Source organism: Falco cherrug, chromosome 15, assembly GCF_023634085.1.
Source record: "Falco cherrug isolate bFalChe1 chromosome 15, bFalChe1.pri, whole genome shotgun sequence".
Classification (NCBI taxonomy): domain Eukaryota; kingdom Metazoa; phylum Chordata; class Aves; order Falconiformes; family Falconidae; genus Falco; species Falco cherrug.
In genome coordinates, this window is record NC_073711.1 from 3211781 (window position 1) to 3229656 (window position 17876).

General features: G+C 48.5%; 1 protein-coding gene across 2 annotated transcripts in view; it reads right to left on the reverse strand.

The window, feature by feature from the left end:
- Nucleotides 1-17876, reverse strand: part of NEXMIF (neurite extension and migration factor) — a 173074-nt gene that overhangs the window by 7427 nt on the left and 147771 nt on the right. The window contains exons 1-3 of one of the 2 annotated variants that reach the window (XM_055727651.1): nt 11632-17449; nt 8685-8809; nt 620-4916 (exon numbers count right to left, since the gene is read on the reverse strand). In XM_055727651.1, coding sequence (XP_055583626.1) covers nt 620-4916; nt 8685-8760 — 4373 coding nt within the window. In that variant the 5' untranslated portion in view covers nt 8761-8809; nt 11632-17449. Of the gene's footprint in view, nt 1-619; nt 4917-8684; nt 8810-11631; nt 17450-17876 lie in introns of those variants that run through there. The other variant, XM_055727650.1, reaches the window with a different exon arrangement.

Genomic DNA, 17876 nt, shown 5'->3' on the forward strand with positions numbered 1-17876 from the left:
GCAGGTTAGGAGATAAACAGCAGAGGGGGCCAGAAAGCACTCAAAATTGCCACGTGAAGCTCAATTAGGAACGAGTTCTCATTTGCAAAGTAAAGAGCCGTTTTAAGTTTCGAGATCTTGGCTTTTGGATGCATAACCTCTTTTTTTTTTTTTTTTTTTTTTTTTTTTTTTTTTGTGGTTTATTTTTTACAAAATGTTCCAAAACAAACAAAAAAAAAAGTCTTTCCTCATCAAAATCATTAAAAAGAGCATGTAATCGTGTTTTGTTTTGTTTTTTTCTCCCCCCAATAAATAAGTAATTAAAAACTGAAGAAGCCAAACAGCAGAAAAGAGTAGCCTTGTTAGTTTTTTTAACCCCAGCCAAGCCAGAAAATTGGTCATTCTTTTAGGTAGCTTGCAAGTATTAAGTATTTTCATGCACATAAAAAAAACCCAAACGAACAAAAAAACCAACCCCCAAACCAAAACCAACCAAAACTGTAAAAGGGGAATGTCTTTTTTTTTTTTTTTTTTTTTTTCATGCAACTTTTGCTTTCAGGAAGGAAAAACTGAGGAAGAGCGGGCCTAGCAGGTGGGAGGGAGGTTAAGGGGCATTCCAGCCAGTTTGGTGCAGCATTACCTCAGTTTCTCAAAAGCAGCTGTCACGGGTGGGTCCTTGTGGGGCTGTTCGCGGTCCGTTCGCTTTATTTTACAGTTCTCATCCCTCAGCGATTTCGAACTGGATTTATGACGGTAGAGTTTTTTATGGGTAGGTCCGTTATTGCCTAAAGTGCTCAGGTTACTATAGTTTTTATCAAAAAAGGGAGCGTGAATGTCCGTGGTGTACCCAGTTGAGCAGTTGGGGCGACCAGGGTCGCAGGTTGCGGCTTTGCTGTTTTTGCTTGAGCCCTTGTTGTTTGACTTGTGGTTCTTCGCCGCCGCCGGCGACCCGCCGTTCGCCTTCTTCTTCGACTCTTGGGATGTCCCTGCCAAAATTTTAAGAGTTTTCAGTTTCAGGCTGTTGGACTCCGGGGACCGGAATATGTCTGGAATGCTGTTGTGGCCAACAGGCCCCCACAAGGGCTCGATGGAGGCCATCATAAACCTCTGGACATCCGCCATTCCCGACGCAATGTTGGACAGGATGTTGGAAGGTTCCTCAAATTCCCTCTGGTCGTCATCCAGGAGGCTGGTGGCATTGCCCAGGCTGGCTTCTGACCAGCCCGCGCCCCCCTCTTTCCCCAGCGCCCACTCGCCGGAGAGCCCATTGTGCTTGCCCAGCTTCACCCCAGCCGGGCTGCAATGCTGGGCGCCCTCAGGGAGGCCCTTGGTGGCCGTGGCCGTGTTGCTCAGCTGGCTGACCGCCCTGCTGCCAACGGCCAGAGCCTTCTCGCCGTTGACTCCTGCCGTGTTTTTCCCTTTCCTGGCAGATTTGGGTGCCTGCCTGGAGTTTTTCCCTGGCGGTTTTTCGGTTCCTTTGTTGGTTTTGGGTGATTTTTTCCGGGTGGCTTTCTGGGAAGAGCTTTGGTTTGTAACCACATTCTTGCTGGATGAACTTTTCCTCTTCGATTTTGACACTTTGCTATTGGTGCTAATTTGACCAGATGGCTCATTAAATGTTGACAAGCATGGACTCTTTTCGAGAAGGCTGACAGAATCTTCATCGTTGAACATATGGAACTGGAACTGGTGATTATTTAAAGCAAACCCATTATCTGCCTGATCCTCAGTCTGCAGGACCCCACAGTTCCACTTGACCTTCTCAGAGCTGTTGAGGGTGGCCTGGGGGCTCTCCTGAAAGCCCTTTAGGGTGCCCAGAGGCTTGGCATCAGAGCCAGCTATCTGTGGGGACAGGTTGGGAGTGTCCGGAGGGGACATCTCTGAAAGCGACGACTGGCGGAACCTATCAGGTGTGAAGTTGGAAATGTCTAAAAGGTCCGTGGACTCCTTCAAAGGGGTGATTTCATCTATGCTCTGCTGGATCACTAGCTTGGGACTGCAGTGGGCCAAGAAATCATCATTAATATCATCCTCGCCGTCCTTTTCACAAGACTTTAAACTTAAAGAACTGTAATTGCTAGAACTAACTGACAATGAACCCACTGAATCAAAACTAATGAGCCTGCCATCATCTGTACTTAGTGTACCTCGTTGGAAATGAAAGCGCCCCTCTCCATTATTAAAATGACATGACTGATAAGAATCATCAGACTGCACTTGTTGGCTATCCGGCATGTAATTTTTTTGGTAGAGCAATTTGCTGCTATTCAGATTGACTTGAGCGTATCCAGAGGCAGGGAGGCCGTCTGCACCCGCGGCACCGCTGCCGAACTCGCTCGGCAGCCCGGCCGCCTCCCGCATGTCACCGGGGAAGTCCTGGCGGTCGCTGCCGGCAGCCTTGCTGGCCGGCCACATATTACCGAAGCTGCTCTGCTCCATCTCCAGGTGGCCGGGCGACTGCTGCAGCTCGGACTCGGAGGGCGGGGAGAGCACGCAGCTCTGCGCCGGCTGCAGGGCCGGGAAGGGCTTTTCCGCCGGGACGATGCTGGGGAGCGGGTGCTGCTGCTGCTCGGAGGGATGCTGGGCGAAGTATGAGATACCGGTGTTGCTCGACAAATCAGAAGCATCTAACAACGTCTGCAGATACCCTCCGGGGATCAGGGGTACATTGGTGGTGATATTAGCAGATGGCAGAGGCTTGTCTGAAGAGGAGGTGGATGGTAGGAAAGGAGAATTTTTAGCAACCTTATCCTCGTGGCACTCCGGGAGATGGGAGCTGTCTGAAGCACAAGAAACGTTTTCGTCCTTCAGACGCGCCGCAGAGTCCTGGTTTTCCAGCACCGGGGAGCCCTCCGCCGTACTGGTAGCAGCTTTGATCTTCTTGCACTTCAACCTGGCTTCACTTTTGAATTTGATTCTGCGGAGCACTTTCCTCTCCGTCCCCTTGTGCTCCCGTTCCTGCGATTTGCATTTCACAGCGGCGATGCCCGTGATGTCATGTACGTGTAATCCGTTGGCACAGCTGGGGGTGGCGATGGCTAACGCCGGCAGCCCTTTCAGGCCCGTGTCCTCTTTACTGCTGCAAGGCTGCTTGTGATCAGAGGAGCAAGAGCCCAGCTTGTTCACTGATTGCTCGATGGCTTTAATTCTTTGAATCCGGTGCCTGTTTGCTAGCTTGCATTTTCGCTTCCGTGGGTGAGGGAGGAATGAAGCATCTGAGCCGTTAAGATAGAAATTCTGCTTGTGGTAGAGAGACGATCTGAGCAAATCCAGCCGGCTCTGCTGCCTCTCCTGCCAGAAGCCCTTCAGAGGGGCCAGCTTCTTGTATTTGCTGAGCAGCTCCTCGTTTAGGGTAACAGTTGTCTCGCTGGCATCCACTTTGCTGAGCTTCACCAGCATATGCTTCTCCCCTTTAAACCTGTTAATGATGATGTACTTGATGATAACGGGGGGCTCCTTGCGAGAGACTTTTCGCCGCTTCTTGGGGCACCACTCGTCATCGTCCTCCTCCTTGGGCCCGTCTGGGAGCCACTCCTTCTTGTCCAGGATCTTCTCGTTCTCGATGGAGTCCACATCGTACAGGTAGTCGTCGCTGTATCGCACTTTCCTCTTCGCCCGCAACCCGTAGTTCTGCTGAATGAAGGAGCCGGAGTGGTCCCGGGACAGGTACCGGCTGCAGTCCTTGATGTCCCGCAGCACGTCGTAGGAGGACTCTGTGCAAGTGCTGTCGTCGCTGAACTCCCCGGAGTCCTCCGTGGAATTCACCGAGTCCAAGAAGTGGCTCCTCTTGGAGCCCACGTACTGCACCATCTCCGTGCTGTTGCAAGATTTATTTAAGGCAGCTTTCTCCTCCTCCTCACCGTCCTCTTCCTCGCCGTCCTCCTCCTCCTCCCCCCAGATGATGCCTTCCTCAGATTTGAATTGAGAAGGGTCGGTGGCACCGCCGGGCCCCCTTTTCAGGGTGCTCCTGCTGTCCCTTTTGGTGCAGTTGCCAAACACGCTGGGGAAGAAGTTGAACTGGGCATCCTCTTGTAGGGTGGTGGTCTTCTCCCGCACGTTGTCCTGGAAAGATTCGTATCTAATTTTCAGAGAGCAGACATCGCTTCCCAAGGTGGAATCGTCATCATCGAACATGTAATTATCGACGTCTTCCTCAGAAAACAGATTTACAGAAAGCTCATTTTTGGAGCAGAGGTCAAGCAGCTCAATTTTACTTTCACTAATGAAAGACTCAAAATAGCCCCATTCCTGGTTGGGATTTGTTAGTAAAGGTTCCTCACCATTGCATTTGTCTAATAGTAATCCCTCATAATAATTTTTCTGAGTGGGGTCCTCTGAATCACTGTCAGATTTTTCTGCATCTCTTTTGTCCGCTGCCCTCGATTTATGCATAGGGAAGCTTAAAAGCTGGTCTGAAAGCAGTTGATCCCCATATCTCATGGTTTCTCCTGTGCTCATGCAGTGAATCCCTATATCAGAGACTGAACAGGTGTCATAATCCCTATTTATATCCCCCACTTTCAAGCTTATTCCTGGCTCTGCATCAATGCCGTCCTTTGATTCAATAAAGCAGCCCAGACAGGTCCGGCTCGGCTGCATCAAGCAGTCGCCCGTCAGCGCCGACATGCCTCCGGGCTCCATCATGGTGAAGGGAGCCTTCTCGCAGTCGCCTGGCAGTGACCAGGAGCTCATGCCCTTCGTCACGCAGGACGTGAGGGAGATGGCGTGGGCGGAGGAATCATCCGAGGCGTGCTCGGGCACATCCGTGAGCCTCAGGGGCGACGGGGGGCTCAGCAAGCAGGGCTTCTTCGAAGTCAGGGGAGGCAGCGCCCGGTGGCACGCGTGGTTTTCCTTCTGAGCTGACGTCAAGGCTGAGAATGTGACCGCGGCCTCGGCGGCGGTGCAAGGCCTCTCATCGCCGTCCAGGGCGTGCGATTCTGTGAGGGTAAGGACAAGGAGGGGAGGAAAAGAGAAAGAAAGAGGGTTTACATCCCTTGCAGTTCTGCTGAGGCTCGCCACCCGCTCCCCTTCTCCCTCGGCTTCAGTGGTGACTTTTCCCAAGCGCTCCTTAGGGAAGCGGTAGGTGCTCTTCCCGCAAGAACGTGATCCTTCCCTTCTGGATCTAATTAATGTGGTGATGTGCAAGGAAGGGAGAGGTAAACACTCTCCCCCCTGCAGCCAGCTGGAAGAGGTACACGAGTAGGTTTAAATAAACCAAGCCCATCCGTTCTTTCCTCCTCATATACATACCGTTACCTGGATACTGCCTTTCAAATCTGACAAGGTTATTATAAAACAAAACAAGCCTAATAAAAATGTTCCCATTAACATTGAAAAAATTAATGGAAAAATAAGATTCTTAAAGAAACAAAGCATCCCCCCTGCAGTGTCTGCAGCTTAAACATACCTGAGCTGCATTACTGCTGGAGGGTTGGAAAGTTACAGCTATTTTTAAAAACGCAGTAGTCTTTTTGTCACTGGCCACGCCAAGGGAAAGTAGAAGGCAGCACAGGGTTTAAAGCAATTATTGTTAGAATTATTGTGGGTTTTGCCATTCTTCCCTGATCTCTAAAAATGCCTTTTTAATAATGTAAGGATTTTTTTTTAACCTAAGGATTTTTTATTTTTAACTCCTCGCACTCTTTTATGGCAGAACAAAGTCAGTTTTATCTGACTTCTGGCTCAATGGATGATATGACCCTTGAAATTTAAATATGATGTCTTTTCATCCACGAACATGCTCCGCTATCTCTGTATTAAAAAAAAAATACACCAACATGTGCATTCATACCAGGCACAGACCTTTGCCAACACAGAGCTGAGCGCGGTGCTTTTGTTGCTGCTCACGTCTTACCTTCTCGGTGGCTCCACTGAAGGCGGAGGGCGCAAGCGCAGGAGCAGCGCAGGCTTTCCGAGGAGGGACAAGTGCTTTAAAACCCAACTGGAGCACAGGCTATTGCAAGAAATGGGGCGTCCAAAGGGATTTGGCACCTACACGATTGCTGCAACCCTCTGCAACAAGTGCTTTGATTCAAAACTGATGGAAGAGCAAACCCGCTCCCACACCTACGCCAGCCGAGCCCAGCCGGCGCAGGAAGGCTCACAGAGGCACACGTACCATTGGCACCACGACCCACCCACCGTGCCGCCGCGCCGGGGCTGCCGAGGAGAGCGGGGCTCCCGCCTGCCGCTGGGCAATAGGAAAAGGAGCGGGATGTGATGGAGGGCTGCCTGCCCGTGCCAGGTGTAAAACCTAGAAGAGGTCAAAATGCCCCTAATCTCATCCCAAAAGCTCCTGGCAGTTTTGTGCTACGAGGGCCTTAGGGATGGAGCCATCGGTGAAGCCTTAAGCCAGCCCAAGCAAACTGCAGTCGGGGCCATGCAGCGCTCTAAGGGCTTTAAACAACTTTCCAAGCGCTACACAAACCAAACGAGAAGCGCAGTGCAATGCCTGTAAACGTCTTCCAGCACGTGTGGCTTGGGAGAGACCAGGCTGACTTGCTTGAAATCGGTGCTGCTTCCCTTCCCTCCAAAAAGGGTTAAAATAAATAAATAAATAAATAAGCTGATTTTTGAGTCCCTCCCACCAGTTTTTAGATCAGAAATGCAGAGGTGGTATCTTTTTCCTTAAGCACCAAAACAAAGTAACCGGTGCGGTTTCCACTGCAGAAGTAAAAGAAAATAAAAATCAGCTTGAAGCTGATGGGAAGCATGGAAAATTTGAGGATAAAAGAAGAATGTCTGTGAACGTTGTAAGACTTAAAAAAGAGGGAGGTAGAAAGCTGAAATTCAATCTCAAATGCTGCATTCAATACGCAGAGATGCTATTACATAAAATAAACTGTCTCTGGGTGTTTGTTTAGGTTTATACTTGCATAAGTGAAAACTCCTGTGAAAAACAAATGCCAAAACTTGATTTTCTGAGGCTTGTATCATCCTAAAATCAGGCTCACGTTCAATTGATGCTCTAAAGTAAACAATACTCCAAAAGGCTACAGTTAAAAAAGAAAATGCTGGAGAAGCAAAAACCACCTTTCCCAGTTTAACTCAAGAGCCATCCAAAAGCACATGTGCAGGCTGAGCGGAAAAATCCCGAACCATCGTGCTGTCAGGGGGCTCCAAAGGGAGGCCGGTCCCGATGGCTGCTCTGCACCCACAGCAGCCAGCACCCATTTATAGTTAGGGTGGGAGGGGGCAAAAAGCATCAGCCCCGTCCCCAGTGCCACCGACAGGGAGGTGGTGACATCAGAACTACTTGCTGGCTCACTGCTTTGGATTCAACAGCAACCCCATGGCAATGTTGAACTAAAGTGCTTTTTAAGCCCTGTTTAACTGAATTTCATGAAAAATTTCATTTTTAGCAGGTTCTAGAAATCACCCGTCTTTCCTGAGCAGGTAAGCACTGATTTGACTGCCTATTTGATTAGACAAGGGGACCACGGCTAGAAAATCTCCCTGCAGCTCCAGCAGCTGTCATCAGCTGTGGCTTTGCCATGTGTAGCCACGAAGGAGACGTGCTGACAAGGACAGATACCTCCATAATTACATCGCGGGGGCAAGCACGAGCGTACACTTCACCTGCCACCAGCACATGTTGTGGGGTCCTCGCAGGCACCTGCGTGTCTGGAGTTGCTCCTCGTTTTTGGTAACGAACAAGAACAACATTTGTCTCCGTGCACCTTGTTTTGAGATGACAGAAGGATCTGAACATGCAAGATGTCAGGGGACCAACTCCTTGATATCTAATAGGGTCAAATTTGTATATAAATAAATCTCTCTGTCTCTCAAGATTTACAGACCAATATAAAATGCAAAAAGCCATGAAATAAAACATAAAAGCATGGCAAAGAATGAAAATGTCAAGCTCTGCCTCAGCACTGGGCTGCCATTGCATTTACGGTGGCTAGTGACTGAAGTCCAAACGACCTGAGAAAGTGCTCTGGCGCATATTTATTTCAATCAGGCAACAGAGCACTGTTACTCCTAATTAGTTACTGCAAGTATGGCATTGATTAAATAGATACAGACAAAGTTAGGTATTTTGGGCAGGCTGCTGGAAGGGGCTGGTCCTTCCCCACCGATGGCACTGGGAGCAGGACTGACTCAGTGGCCACCGGGAGTGGAACTGTGGCCAGCAGCACCCGTGCCCGCCCAGGAGCGGTGTTACAGGCCAGGGGCTCCCACGTGCTGGCTGACGGGCCACACAGAAGAGGCAGTAACGAGCTCACACGTTCGACCTTCCCTTTCCCTGGGTGCTAATCCGGGTTTGTTTGTCTACCCAGTCTCTTGTTTTTCCCCACTTTGTAGGGACTAAGGAACCTTCAGTCAAACTGAGCTGAGGTTGGCTCGTGGGTTCGTAAGTAACCACGAAGAGAGGGAGAGATTCCCAACAGAGGGGCTACGTAGTCCTGTATGACTTTTTTTCCCTAAGAAACCAAACTAAAATCCGTAATTCAAACTGCATGTGTACATAAACATTTCCAACCATGCATATGCATGGGCAAAAGCAGTACTTGTTAAGACCTAAAAAGGCATAGATTCATAGCTGGAGTGACATCTGTGCAGAAAATACCCATTCACCCTACTGCTCCACATTGCAGGGATACCTGCGAACCACTAACATTAAATGCACAAAAGGAATTAGGAAAATAAGTTGGCTTGCAAGTCGTCGCTGCTCCCTCATGTACTGTAATTAAGTTCCTTACCATTTTCTTTCACCCCATTAATCAGGATAGTTTCTTGGTCTTCTGAGGCACAATCCTGCTCTTGTTGGTCATCCATCAATTTAACCTCTTTCTGTTCACTCCATGCCCCACTGCATCTGGCCAACCTGCACATTTCCAGAAACATAACCACAGTCAGTACAATTCCCAGAATCGGCTCATGGAACCGTGAATAAAAAATAACAACAATAAAACACCCCCGCACAACCTCACATGCTGCCCTTACCCTGCTTAGGAGGACAAATACTATTTCTTTAGGCTATTGTATTTTCACTTTTCTACTCCAAAAGCCAAGCCCGATGTATTTCAGCAAGGTTAAACGGCTATATATCACCATTTCCTTCCCCAAAGTCCTTCTTCGGGAGGCGGAGCAGTGCTCTGCACCCCTGCAGCACCCTCTGCATCGCCCACCGCTGCTTTGCAAAGGCAGATGGACATTATCATCTCCAGACGGGTGAGTGGAGACATGAAGAAGAAAGGACTCACCCCAGTCCAGGTAACAGCAACTCTGCACTGGAGTTGGAAGAGAAATGCAGATACCCTGAGCGACAGCTGCTCGCCCTAGCCACCAGCTACTGCTCCAGTCTTCCACACGCTGGCAGGTATGAAAAACTCCCCCAAAAAGCAGGTTTTGAGGAAAAAAGTATCTCTAGTCTCATCTTTCATGCAAAACACTTCATCACGAGAGCTCCTCCCTTGGGAGCCTCGTTCATCCTGACACCTACCTCTGCTCACACCACCCTCACTGGGTGAAGCTCCATCCTGGCTGGAGGACCACCAGTGGAGGCTGACTGGGCTTGACAGTACTTCTCTGAAGCCACAAAGCTGTGATCAGAACCAAGCCCAGACCTTCCCCCACTGACGATCGCCCCACATTAAAATGACCACCTGCCTCAGGAGACGGAGAAGGTGCAATGGAGAGATGCAGTTGAGTCCCCAGGCATGGGTGGCACTGGGTAACCCTCGTCAATGCGCCAGGGACAGAATTTTACCTCTTTGACCATAAATTCAAATCAGAGTCTAGTTTTTTTCCTTCTAACAACTTGAACTCAATTTCTTCTCTTTCACAGAACAGGTACTAGATGGAAACATTGTTTTAGGTGGGGGTTTTGTGCTTTTTTGTTTTAGTGGTGGTTTTTTTTGTGTTTTTTTTTTTTTTTTTTTTTTTTAAATCAACATTTGTCAATGTCTGATCTTCCCACTTCTTCACTGTCCTGGGTTCAGCAGCCGAACTTCATTCATATTCAGATTTGCAGTGGAGTCCTCTTAATTAACGTGAAATCTTTACAACCATCTTAGTAAGTGAAACCTTCACTGAACTTAAAGATGTTGTGACACCGAGAGTAAGATAAGAATAACAAGCATCAGTAACTCAAATCCTTTGCATATTTAGAGGAATATTTAACTAACCCTGAGAGTTTTACTTTGATGCAAATCCGTATTTCAAAGCTCTCCAAACACACGTCGGTTTGCTGCAGTAAGACCCCTCCCTGCCAGCGCCCGCACCCTCCCCAGCACCCCGGGCTCCCACAGCACTGACAACAGCTCCAGCCAAAGCATCGTTGCAACAGAAGCATCGTCGCAACAGAAGCATCGTTGCAACAGGAGCGACTGGAAATGCCAAAGCACAGGTCAGGCCTCCTTGGGAGTTATTTCCATGCAGCTTGAAGATTAACTCCTAAGTGTGAAAGCTGCTCTGCGCTTCCCAGTAACAGGCTACAACCCCATGCCTCTTTGATAATATCTCCTGCCTATTAAACACATCTTAATTGATATAAATATTAATAAATCAAGTTTTTAAACCATCTATTAATAAAAATGTTAATGAAATATCTTGAGCCTCAGGAGAGCCAGAGGCTTCTCAGGAGACCAGAGGACCACCACTGGCCCCACGCATGGGCCAACGTGCCTTCTGGGGAGGGGACTGCTCACTGCCCGAGGAAGCTTTGGGAGAAGGAAAGGCTGAGTTAGGAGCTTCAACAGATTGTGACCTGGTAGATGTGCCTGCACGCCCTTGTGGTTTGCCAGGTGGAAGAGAAATGTGCAAAGATCCTCCATTTCAATTAGCCATGGGCAGGCAGGGTGGGAGGACGGCATGTTCGGCTACGCATGTGTACGGATCTGAACCTGCTGCTCACTTCAGCACACTTGCTGTGGATGATGGGACCCTCACCTTCAACGTACAGGAAGGTTACAGTCAGCATTTCCGCATACTCTGATGGCCCTGCCATCACGCCTTGCTTGCGACTTTCTGCAGCTGAGGGGCTTCAGCATTCAGAGACTACACCCACAATTTATTCTATTAATTTCTCTAATTATTTTCAATTTAGTTGAGACTGCTGGCTATGGTTTGGTATGAACCTGCTGTCCCCCACAGGACAGGCCACGTTCCCTCACAAAACCACAGCCTCAGTCCTAGAAAGGACTTGGGAGTACGACCACCACTGAAATATTTCATAATATTTATATTCACAGCAGAATCACAGCAACATTTCAAGCTATCTAAGTACATAAGCCAAATCAGGACTCTACCGAACTTCTTGTCACCGTTCAGCGCTGAGCCCACAGCACCAGGCGAGGGGTGAGAGCTGCGGGGGGTTGTGCAGAACGCTTCATCCTGCAACTCGAGTCATTATCAGTACAACGAGCACGGACCCGTGGCTCAAGCATCGTCTCTGCACGGCTTTGCTGACCTGGTTTTTGCCTGGGTGTGCTGGTTTAGAGCGATTTGGTGTAAAATGCCACAGGTGGCCTGTTTTCAACCAGGAACATCATCACAGCCATATTAAAGTAACGGCTTCCAATGAATAAAACATAGGACAAAAGCAGAAACAATAATTCTCCAATAATGTAAATTTGTCACTTCCAGCGCACAAAACATCTCCAGAGAGAAAATAACAACGCAGACACAAAACACTAGCAAGCTCACCAAGAAAGATCCCAAGCATTTTAAAGAAGGTATCATCCTATTCCCGACGGGATTTCCACCGGAGGAGGAAGGAGCAGGGTCTCACCCGTGGGTTGCATGCCTCTCCGCCTGCCTGCTTCTTGCTCTTGCAGCCTGTGGAGTCGGCGGTCTGACTGCAGTTCGCAAACAGGTAGGTGAGGGAGGCTTCTGCTCCTTAGCTCTGGCAGATACTCACCGGCCAGCCTTTGAGGAGAGCATCTGGGCAGCGGGCTGAGGCAGCGAGCAATGGGCATGCAAGCAGCCAAGCAAATGGAGGCAGGAAAAGAGTTTATAGGTGGGGAGACCTGTAGGACTTCTAACCTCCTATTATTATTTCTTTAGGAGGCATGTGTGTAAGGGGGAGGTAAGTGCAGAAGGGACATTTCCCAGCAGATGCGACCCAAAGGCTGGAGAAGACGATGAAGATGACGCAATGCAAGAACAAAGGGCTCTGCCCGCAGACCACAATGTGCCTCAACCGCAGCAAGGCAGAGAGCAGGGCTGAGCTCTAGGAACGAGCTGAAAAGAACTGAGAAGAGTTCAGACAGGGATCGTCACATATGGTCAGAGAGAGCTGAACTGCAAAAGAGATGGATGATCTGAAGTTTGCGGACACCTGCTGAACAAGAGGACCTCTTGGGAGCAGCGTGACTGTCAAAGGTCAGATCCCAAGAGGGACAGCGAGAAACACTGGCAACCGAAAAAAGAGCTGACAAAGGAGCCTGATGCAATGCAGAGCAAGAAGAAAGAGAAGGCTGGGAATAGCAAAGAGGAGGAGAACAGCTGGGTCCCTGAGAAGAAAAACTAAACTGAGAGAGGTGTGGGGTATGGAGGTGCCAGGCAGAGAATACACCGGGTAGCAGGAGAGCACAGAACTCAGAGCTGTCTGTGGACAGAAGTATAAAAGGGAGAGAGTATGGATTTCAGAGGACGTCAAGCCACTGAAGATACACGACTGGGGTCACGCTATTATGAAGAACTGACAGGAGGAAAATCAGTCACCAGCTTGACATTTATGAACTTGACTGGAGCTGGAATGGATGGAGGAAGAGGATGGTGTGTGGAAGGTGATGGTCAAAGATGTGCAGTCAGATGAACTCCGGGTCTTTGGAGGAGGAGGGCAGAGCACAGCTTGGCAGGCTGTGCTTCAAGGGTGGTCACAGGTGGTTCAGTCGTAGGGAAGAATTCAGGCGGACTTCTCTTGAACGCACCACGTACTTCAGGGCACTGGTCTGCTAAGATCGCAGCTGGCATGACAGAGAAAGGCACTGGCTAAGAAAGGGGATCAAAGGGAAGAAGTCACAGAAAGCAAGCAGTGGAGCTAAACAATAATTCAACTAGTTTTAAGCACAAGATGGACAAATTAATGGACAGAAGGACAGGATGCAGTTGCCTGTGATAGCAATACACAGGAGACCAGGTCTTGTTGACCTGGAGAAATCCCTTTCAGCCCCATGACTCATGTCAGGTGAAAGCCTGCAAATGCCTCAAAAACACCTTCAGCATCACAGTTGACAAAATTCTCCATTCCTCATGGTTCCTGTCAGTTTTCCCAGTGCTTGTGCTAATGGGGTTGAACAAAAGCTGTCAGCGACTAGACTGCGTGCACAAGCCTGGAAGAACACAAACACAGCACCTGAAATGGAGCCTCCGCTGTAAACTTCCCGTTGCCTGGCGAGCAGGCATCCCTCAGCGCCGGTGGCCAAGGAACGCAAAGCACTTTCTTGTTCTGGTTTAAGAACCCACACGATACTTGAGCACTTTTTTGGGCACTGGTGCCACCGGAGTGGAGGCACACACGGCCAGAGGAGGAAAGCCAACGCTCCAGCTGAGGCCCCACTAGCTCCCTCCGCTCCCAGCAGTGAGGCTGGCACAACTTTTCTCCATCAGTTCTTGGGATTAAACCCAGGCTATTGCTTTTTCTAGAAATTCAACAGGGTATGCAAAGCAACAGCAAGACAATCAATGCTCCCTATAGGAAATGAAATCGAGGGGTGCCAGTTATTTACCTGGAATGGAGGAGGAAATGCCCAAATTACAAAGCTGAAACATCTGGACGTGTTCCCATATTCATCTCGTCACATAAACGATGGACCTTATGTTCACTTAAAAGTGGCACATTTTCGTACAGCTTGGATTTAAGCATGTTCCTATTAATGTTAATTTTACAAAAGCAAAAGGGGAAATGCCACCAATTTTATACAACCACGAGGGAAAAATGCACCTGCTTGGTGCCTGTCCTGTACACAGAAAACAACAGGTTGCTTTGCTTCTTTCTCAGCCAGAAAATGTCCATTCCCCTGTCATCATCATCCCCCCAAGTATTGCGTGCTGCTGCCCCGAGTGGGTGTTTACAAGGCGTCCAGCTAGGGGTCCGTCACCTTGCTGCTGTCATGGGACACACGGGGAGAGGGCATGTAGGACCTGTAGTGACAGGACAAGGGGGAACGGCTTTAAACTGAAAGAGGGTCAGTTTGGATTAGATACAAGGAAGAAATTCCTCACCGTGAGGGTGGTGAGACACTGGCCCAGGCTGCCCAGAGCAGCTGTGGGTGCCCCATCCCTGGCAGTGCCCAAGGCCAGGCTGGATGGGGCTCTGAGTGACCTGGTCCGGGGGAAGGTGTCCCTACCCAGGAGACTGGATGGTCTTTAAGGTCCCTTCCAACCCAAACCATTCTATGATTCATTTTCTGATTCTATGACATGCCCTTCAGCCTCCCCAGCTGGAGAGCCCTGGTTCCTCAGATGCTGCCCCAAGGAGAAGCTGTGCTCTGCGCAGGGAAGGAGAGATTTCCTTCCCCCGGAGGACTCTCTGCAGACTCTTCCTCGGGAGGCAGCAGTGATGTGGCTCTTGGCATTTTCCAGCAGAAGCAGTGATGGTTGCAGTGATGCCCTGGAAGTGCTTTGAGGGGATAAAGCAAGCCAGCTAGCCGTGACTGCCACATAATCCAGTGCTTGGCCACTTAGACATATACATATATATATACCCACAGCTGCCTGAACACCTTCTCGTTCATACTGCTTGGGCACCAGCATTACACTGTTGAAGCCTAATACACTCATTCCAAGCAGAGGAGAAAAAAATATCTACCAGGTAAAAATAAACAGCCTACTACACCGACTGAAAGCCCACCTACACATATGGGAAATTTTATTAGATGGACTAGATTATGGGTTAGCAATGGTTGTTCCATAATTAAAGTTGCAGGAGTGTTTCAGCTTAGAGCTGAAAAAATAAAAGGTCACTAGCACCCAGACAAAACGCAATGTGCCAGTTCCTATTTACACACAACTTTTACATACCGAGTGCTTTTATTTGTTGTAGATCATTTGGGTAGATGGAGAGGCAGTATCCAAAGTGGAGGAAATTCTTTTTATGGAGAAGTGGGGGAAGAAAGCAAAAGAGATGTGGCTTTTTTCCCACAGAGTTGTGAATAAGCGCAGGTGTTCTATATATGCGGTTGTATCTTTCAAAAAAAGAGCTTTAGAGAAATTAATTACATGTCAGAGCCTCTGACAGGTCTTTTAAGAATTATGATACTTTTGAATGAAAACATTATATACTTAAAAAGAAATACCATGTAAATGTCTCCGAGATATTTACATTCAGGGGAGTAATAGTAGATAAGAACTCAGCTCTATCGGTGGTACGAATGGATGCTGAACATGCTGTGCTCTTCTTAACGACGCCTCCTGCACTTGCAGGACTTCATTACCTCTCCTGCAGAAGCACAACACAGAGTACAGGGGCATCCACCAGGAACGGGCTGTAAACAGAACCACGGCCCTCCCGAGGAGCCGGAGCTGCCCCCTCGCCCCCTGGGCTGCCCCCTTGGGCGCACCGCTCCTCTCGAAAGCACAGCCACCCCATCACCCGCCTGCGCTGCGCCGGACGGGGCAGCAAGGCCTGTGCAGAGGAGAATATCCAGGAGGTTTCTGCCTTTTTTTTTTCTTCCCTTGTTTTTTTTCCCCCCTTTTTTTACTTTTAGCCCTGACAAAACCTGGGCAGGACATAGGACAGAGAGCTTCCCGCAGAGAAAGTGTGGTGGGGCAGCGATCCCACCATGCGCCGGCAGCGCTGCAGCGATGCTAGGGCCAGCCTTCACTGACCTGAAGGATGCTGTTTTCCTACCAGATTCTGAAATTCCCAAATACCTTTTATTCCAGGGATTCCATTTGATCCTTGGTTTTTTGCTATAATTTGATAACTGGTGGGTGAAGCGATAAAAATCTTCACTTGCCAGCAGATGGGGATGTATTTTACTACTAAGTCTCTAAAAGCACCTCTCTGAGTAAACCTGTTTTCCCCAGAATTGACATTTTTGTTTAGGTCAAGGGTCTCTGAATTTTGCCCAGCACCATGACAAGAAAAAACCACCGAGTTCACGAGGTTTCTGGAACTGGCAGGGTTGGAAAGGTGAAGATTGTAAGGAAAGGTGCAGTGCGAAACCAGCCTCCCACTCTGCCCATCATAAAGTGCTTTTCAGGCCCATGGAAGGGATGCTGGACTTAAGGGTTCTGGTTTCAAAGTTATTTTCCCAGGAAAATCTCATTAGGAAATGCTTCCAGAGGGTAAGGTTTGATAGAGTCAACGTTAGCTGAGAATAGGTTCGGCAACCTAAATATAAATACAGATAAAAGCCTCCAATTAGGAATAAATCTGGGGGAAAAAAATGAAGTTGATAAAAAAAGAGCTTGCAGAGAAAATGGAGAGAACACAAAAACCATGAAAAGAAGAAACAATTTAAGAACTAGTGTGTTCCCAGAAGGTGTAAAGTATGGATGGCTTGTTAATATTCATAGCAAGCCTCCACTTTTTCCTCAGCTGAAAGCAGATGCAACAATTATCGCAGAGCCCCAGCCCCAACTCCAGCAGACCCCAAGATATGATATGAAGAGCAGAGTATTTTAGAGCTGACTCTAAAATAAAGAACAGTTTCTGACCTTACTCTGGAGGACATAAGGTGGAAGTATTTCAAGACCTGTCACAAACAACTTTAAGGAAAAAGGAAGGAAGTGAACAAAATTATAGCCTTCCTGACAAAGCACAGGTAAAATACAGAAGGAGCTTTCTCTGTAAATGTATTCTCACACATCCAGAGCAGCACTATATCATAAAGGAAAAAAGGCAGCAATTAAAATCCTTGAGAAGCTGAAACCCATGAGGGAACGTCTGAAATACAGCGTATTTCAGCACAGTACTGTACCGGGTTAGGGAGAGGATAGCTGCTCAACCCAAAAGATGAGAGTACTGAAATGCAAGGAAAGAGAGCGAAGAATCATTGCACTACGGGTGTGAGAGGGAGCGAAAAAAAAAAGTCCAAGCAGTAACGTGGAGAACAGGGAGACTGAGAAACTGGGAGGAAAAGGGACGGTCTGAGTCCAAAAGCAAAGGGTGCTGGTCCTGAATGGGCACAGCTCAGTGCCACGTCCCCAGAGACCGCAGTCGAGGACCTGTTAGAAAGTTGATGACTTGGGTAAGGAAGAAACAAATATCCCTTTTCACCAAGCGTGGGGTGAATTTACACAGTGGGGCTGGGGATGTATCACCCTGGGAATAACGAGGGCGAGGGAAGGCAGGAGCCCACCCAGGTAGGCTGCCGAGGGCTTCAGTGAGGCCACTCTGTTCTGAGGTCAAGAAGCATAAAGGGGCTTCCTGGCTATTGAGAGCAAGGGAGGGCTATGAAGAAGAAGCGCTGGGTTTCGTTTTGGTCATCCTCTCTCATTTTATAAGTGGGGAAAGAAATTAAGCAATAATTAGTGTCACCAGCCGCATAGTTTTGAGAAGCACTGGCAAGCTGAGGGGTAGCTTTTCTCCTCCTGAAAATGAAAAAGAACACAAGCTTTGGTTTAGATGCGATGGCCTAAAGTAAAAACATTTCTGTAATTATTAAAATAAATAAATAAATAAATAAATAAATAAATAAATAAATAAATAAATAGCTAGCCTTACCCAAAGACAGACGTTTTTTACAACTGATGACCAGCAGACCTAGCATTAAGCCATTGGTACAAGCCTATTAAAAAAAAGGGCAACGATAACTGCCACAGGTACGGCTGCCACCTTGCTCCCCGTGACAGGACCTTGCTCCCCGTGACAGGCTTGCGATTTTATGAGCTAAATACAGCCTTCCTGTCTTAGCAGGCAGGCTGCTGGCGAAGGACTTGTGGTCCACCCTGACCAAAGGTCACCTCAGAAGAAAATTAACTGCAGTGGCTATCCAGGC